The sequence below is a fragment of the Penaeus japonicus genome, unplaced genomic scaffold, assembly GCF_977035675.1.
Source record: "Penaeus japonicus unplaced genomic scaffold, GWHDUDI00000001_assembly GWHDUDI00000024, whole genome shotgun sequence".
NCBI classification, from domain to species: domain Eukaryota; kingdom Metazoa; phylum Arthropoda; class Malacostraca; order Decapoda; family Penaeidae; genus Penaeus; species Penaeus japonicus.
In genome coordinates, this window is record NW_028234426.1 from 3,184,904 (window position 1) to 3,190,954 (window position 6,051).

Consider the following 6,051-nt stretch of genomic DNA (forward strand, 5'->3'; position numbering starts at 1 on the left):
TACGACTTTTGTTTAAAACCAAACGTGTCCAAATTATCTGAATTGTCTAAATTGGCTCATCATTTTCTTTTCTTTGAAGGAACCGTATCATGTTTCTTTAATCACATTATTTACATCTAATCACATTATTTGCTTTCTCCCCCTATTGACCTGCATGAATTTCATAAATAAGTTTTTAATGTAAAAGCTTGAATAAAGTTTTCGCTTCTTCCAAATCAAGATATTCATTAATCGATCCTGATAACTTACAGTCCCATGTAAGATGCCAGTTTTCTTTCTTTCTATTCTTTCTATTCCGTTTTTCTCTGTATGCCTTTTCATTTTGGGGGGAGCGGGGGGGGGGGATATATCTCTCTTGATATGATTTACCTTTGACCTCTTAACAGCTGTTATCCCCCCCCTCACCCCTCCAAGAGAGAAATAGATATAGGGGATGAAATATGTATAAGTAGCATGTTAACATTCAATGAAATAAGACAATATATACAATGTGTCATCCATTTGCTAAGAGACAAAATATAATTTCATCTTTTTTTTCTTTCTTTTTTTATCTGAATCCTATTTTATTCGGAAGATTAAGGATGTATTATGCTTGATAAGGAACCATATCCCCCCCCAAAAAAAAAAAAAAAAAAAAAAAAAGTGTTATACATATTTGATGTCCGCAACATTTAAAACCTGTGTTTTGTTATACCAAAAACTAAACACGTGACTCTTGTTTTCTTATAATTGCGATAGGAAGCTTAGGTTTCATATATATATATATATATATATATATATATATATATATATATATATATATGTTGTTGTGTGTTATAATATAATATATATATATATATATATATATATATATATATATATATATAGCTTCATGTGATCTATTTTTTGACATTAATAGATTATTAACTATTCATAATTAGCTTCTTTAACATTTGAAGAAATAGTCACGCACAAAAAAGTGACTGTATTCCAAGTTTTTTTTTTATAAAAAAAATACATACTGGTCTGATTGTTAGATATTTAATTCATAAATATCTTTTGTAGCATACAAATCTTCATTTATAAGTTACTTTGGCTTCATAAACTGTCTATTTCCGAAGTTCTTTCTGTTGTCTCAAGAGGAATTTCCTCACAAACACTTAAGGCTAAATTAAAACAAACATATACAGCACAATCTTTGGTATCTTTTATTCTCATTTACAAATATGTAAAAATGTACATAATATACATTATTTACAAATGAAATTGCTATTATTTACAAATAAAACCAGACTCTATTAACTATGTCATTACTTAATGACAATGGCACCGCAAATGACTTCCGAAGCAAAGAATTTGATTCACAATTTCTTCAATTTCACCGAGAACTAAGTAAAAGCTTCATGATATACTAAACGGGTTATGACAAGCTCTTGCCACAAGAAAGGAAAACAAAGTCAACTTCTTAAATACAAAGCCCAATATATAAAGTACATACAAAAAAAAAAGGAATCAACCAACACTAAACAGGAAACACTTTCACAAAAAATGAAAGCAGCGAAATCAAACATTCTGAAATGATAATGATCATAATAATGACAACAAAGTCAATCAACACTAAATAGGAAACACATTCACAAAAAATGAAATCAGCGAAATCAAACATTCTGAAATAATAACGATGATAATAATGATAACGATGATAATAATAATAATAAAGAGCCATGCTTTGGGCTGCATCACACTCACCGATGAGTGAATGCGAGAAGCCTTCATTGCGAATTTCCTTACGTTCCTCTATACTGGAACAAGTTAGGAGAGCCTTCCAACTGAATGGCTGTACAAGTGCTAGCCAGATTAGCACTCCATAGGATAGCTTGTTGGGGCTTAAGACTTATTAGATTGGAATATGAAATTAAATAGCTTAAGGGGACATGTATTTACATATCTGGTTTGTTATCGTTATTGTTTTAATTCCTGCAACGTATAATATCTGTAGGGTTTAATGTGGATAGCTGAGACGCTGGGATATAGATAGATGCATTAATTAGCATGACGGGTTGGGAGAGAGATTTCTGAGTCGTCAAAACTCATTAACTATGGATTTTTTTCTTCAGAAATGGTTGCATATATGAATAAAGTTAACCTTCTCTGCTATACCCAAGTGAGTATATATATAAAAAAAGGCAAAATTTGACCTGGGCAAAAAACAAAAATGTTCATAGACCTCATTTCTTGTTAAAACACAATTTAAGATTATATTATATACACTAGTTCATTAGCACAATGTTACCAAGATATGACATTTAGGAATATAAGGAGTATTAGGAGATATGTATAATTCATTGTTAGAACTCACACTCGACTAGCTGTCTCACCGTCACTCACATAAAAATAATGTGAATTTCAGTTCTTACATTTTTTTCCATCTTAATTGGGAATATATTTATGGACAAAATTCCATCATTCTTTGAGAATTTTTTTTTCTCAAGAAACAGACCGAATATAAAGAAAAAAAATTATTTCTTCCTTTGTCTGTATAATGTGTCACCTTATGTACTGGATATACGTATATGTATACTGTATAAATGTCTGTGTTTGTGCATATATGAATTATGTTAGTTTGAAAAAATATATTTACAAAAAGTGCTGATTCCTCTAACCACTAATTATCAACAAAAGTTCAGTTTTCCATGAGAGATGAAATAAAAAATCTAAATGTGAGTAATATTCTCTATCACAAGTTAGATATGTGCTTCACAGCATAAAACTGATTCTATTCCCAATCTTCTTAGCAGTACACTGGGCATAGGTATCTGATGCCATATATAGGTGTACACGTGACCACCAACAGTGCAATGATATTGATCAGCGTATCGGATACTGAACATTTGCAACCTGTTTAGCCACCACTCGGATATTACTAGATATCGTCATCCGTGCCAAATAGACGCTCTGATTATTATATCTAGTTATTCAGCACATGACACTATGACAGATTATCTAACATGCCAAGAGACAATCATTACTTTTAGGCAACATATACACATGTCTATACAATTTTCATGAGCACATGCTATAGTAGGAGTCTCATTTTCAGTATAATTATCTTTATAGGAAGAGCTTCCCATGAAATGACTCATGATAACTTGTTCACCTAAATTATTTAATAAAAAAAAAGTGCTACGATACACACTTTCTATTTTTTTTTTTCCACACATAAGTATGATTACCTGCAAGCATCTATTACACCACTAACAGGTTCACTGTACATCTGACTCAAAACATCTTTATTCAGTTTTGTTTTTTTAAATAAATGTGGTCACTACATATCCCTTACAGACAGTAATGTAGTATGTAGAGATAAAATGTTTTTTTTTTTTTTTTTTGTCTCTTGCATTTTCATGTTCATTAAGACATTTCCTTCACTCATTAAATGTATTAGAGAATGCAAGTAATATACTCCTTCTTCTCTCTCAATTTCCACTGATAATGATCAATATGTATGCACAAAAGAATCATCAGGATTTTTTTCCCATTAAACACTTTTTTTTCTGCTTTAAAATATTCAGGCAAACGTTACAAGAGCAATATAATATCAGACTAGATAATGTCTGTCCTATAATAGCTGTATTTCCATAATCTAGGAGGCATATGATGCATACACTGTATTGCAGTAACCATACTCAACACTTACTATAACACTTGAAACACTGGGTGAACACACATGACACAACTTAGCCCACAGACTGGCAGACATCTTTTAGTAAAAGGTTAAGTAAGTAGACAGAGATGTTTTCGCATCAAACACTTGATTACATGGAATAATGCCGTATGATTTGAAGCCCTTTCAGTCCCAGTTTTCCTGAAATTCATTGGTACGTGGGAGGAGTACCTTGTTTAGTTCAGTGTTTATCCGTCCTTTGAGGCATTCACTCGGGGCCTGTCAGTCTCATTATTATATAATAATCTTAATATCATAATCCTATTGGGTGTATTCAAAAGGTAATTCTCTTCTCGTCCAGGTTACCGGGAAGCTGGGTGTGACTGTGTTACCGGTTGTTTGTGAGCCTCCGAGACAGGGGGCGGGCCGTACTGGGCGCCGCGTTCCCTAAGTCCGTTCATCTGGTGCAGCGTGTGGGTCTGTGGACTCTGCTGAGGACCGAGGTGATTGCCCTGCGGAATCAGCAACGGGTTGGTGCGGTCAGCGTCGAAGGCCTTGTCCCCCATGCTCCCGTAGAAGGCGGACGTGGACTCGTAGACAGCGCTGTGGTCGGTGTACATGGCGCTGCCCTCGTTGTAGGGGCAGTCGCTCTCGTCCTCCTCGTCGATGGGGCCCTGGTAGATGGAGCTCCCGCCGTACATGTCAGGGAGCCTCCCGGGGCTGTAGTCGCGGTTGATTCTCGGGGCTCCAGGCGCGCCCATCATGCGCGACCCGCTCAGCCCCTGCAGACCTTGGAGGCCGACGCTCGTGGTGACGGGGAGGGGGTCGTTGGGGTCTCGGCGGAGGGGGGGTGTCCCTGGCATCTCCATGGGGGGTGGGGGCGGGGGCAGGGGGTCGCCGGCAATGTCGAAGTCGCCTGTGTTGACGCCCCGTTTGGGGATGATGGGGCTGGCTTTCACCTTGTTCAGATGCCGTGGCAGGGATCCGGTTGAGTAGACCTGCGGGCACAGGGCTTTTGAACGACAAGAACAACAGTGATGCGATAAAAAAAAAAACACTAATAATATCTTCCACTTCAAAGATAAATTCTGTTGAATATTCTTATCACCAAAGAGAAAAAACTAAAACTAGTTTTTGTTTCAGTCTATGCTAAGATACTAATTTCCTGTTTATATAGAAAGATCCACAGAAAACGGTACAGTCTGATATGGAGGAGAGACCAAAAAATAAAATTAAACATGTACCAAGCTCTCTTATCTTCTAATCGTGGATATACCCCCCTTCTGTGAAATATTTACTAATAAACGCTTCACTACATTAGACCACAACAATTCCTTTCCCAACAATATATCAAAATCACAATATCTCCTCTAAAAAAAACAAGAAACAAGAGAACCATCCTATAATTACAGATGCAATCACGTAAACATACATACCTGTCGATTGAGGGCCCTGTTAACCATAGGCGACTGGTGTCTCCACTGGGTGTGATGGTTGGGGAACTGGGCGTGGGGGGAGAGGTGCTGCTGTGGGTGTTCCGGGGGCGGGTTCTCCGGCAGAGGAGGGGGGGCGTACTGTTCCCATGGGGGTATGTACCCACGCTGAACTATACCGTGAGGCTGGAAGGGGAAAATGGTGTGAGACGGGGCGAGGTAAAGAGAGGAAACGAGAGGTGTGTGTATGTTTTATTTTAATGTGCGTGAGTGTTTGTGTGTTTGTGTGTGTGTGTATATATAAATAAATACATATATATGTATATATTTATATATATATATGTGTGCGTGTGTGTGTGTGTGTATGTGTGTGTGTGTGTGTGTGTGTGTGTGTGTGTGTGTGTGTGTGTGTGTGTGTGTGTGGGTGTATGTGTATGTGTGCGTGTGTGTGTGTGACTTTGTGTGTATGGGTGTGTGTGGGTGTGTGTGTGTGTATGGGTGTGTGTGTGTGTTTGTGTGTGTGGGTGTGTGTGTTGTGTGTGTGTATGTGGTGTGTTGTGTGTGTTTGTGTGTTTTTTGAGTGTGTGTGTATATTATATAATATAATATAATATAAAATTTTATAATATATATATATATATATATTTATATATGTGTGTGTGTGGTGTGTGTGTATGGGTGGGTGTGTTGTTGTGTGTTGTGTGTGTGTGTTGTGTGGTGTGTTGTGTGTTGTGGTCTGGTGGTGTGTGTGTGTGTGTGTGTGTGTGTGTGTGTATGTGTGTGTGTGTGGTGTGTTTGGTGTGTGTGGGGGGGTGTTGTTGGGTGTATGTGTGGTGTGTGTGTGGGGGGTTTGTGGGTGGTGTTGGGTGGGGTGGGTGGGTGTAATGTGTATGTGGTGCGGGTGTTGTGTGTTGTGTGGTTGTGGTGTGTGTGTGTGTGAATGTGTATATGTATGTATACCATATACATATGATA

At 37.4% G+C, this 6,051-nt stretch overlaps 1 protein-coding gene across 1 annotated transcript in view; it reads right to left on the reverse strand.

Moving 5' to 3' along the window:
- Positions 1-1,965: 1,965 nt before the first annotated feature.
- Positions 1,966-6,051, reverse strand: part of LOC122246194 (roundabout homolog 1) — a 42,216-nt gene continuing 38,130 nt past the window's right edge. Inside the window, 2 exon segments of the mRNA XM_086551224.1 lie at positions 1,966-4,641; positions 5,080-5,262. Coding sequence (XP_086407350.1) covers positions 4,006-4,641; positions 5,080-5,262 — 819 coding nt within the window. The 3' untranslated portion in view covers positions 1,966-4,005.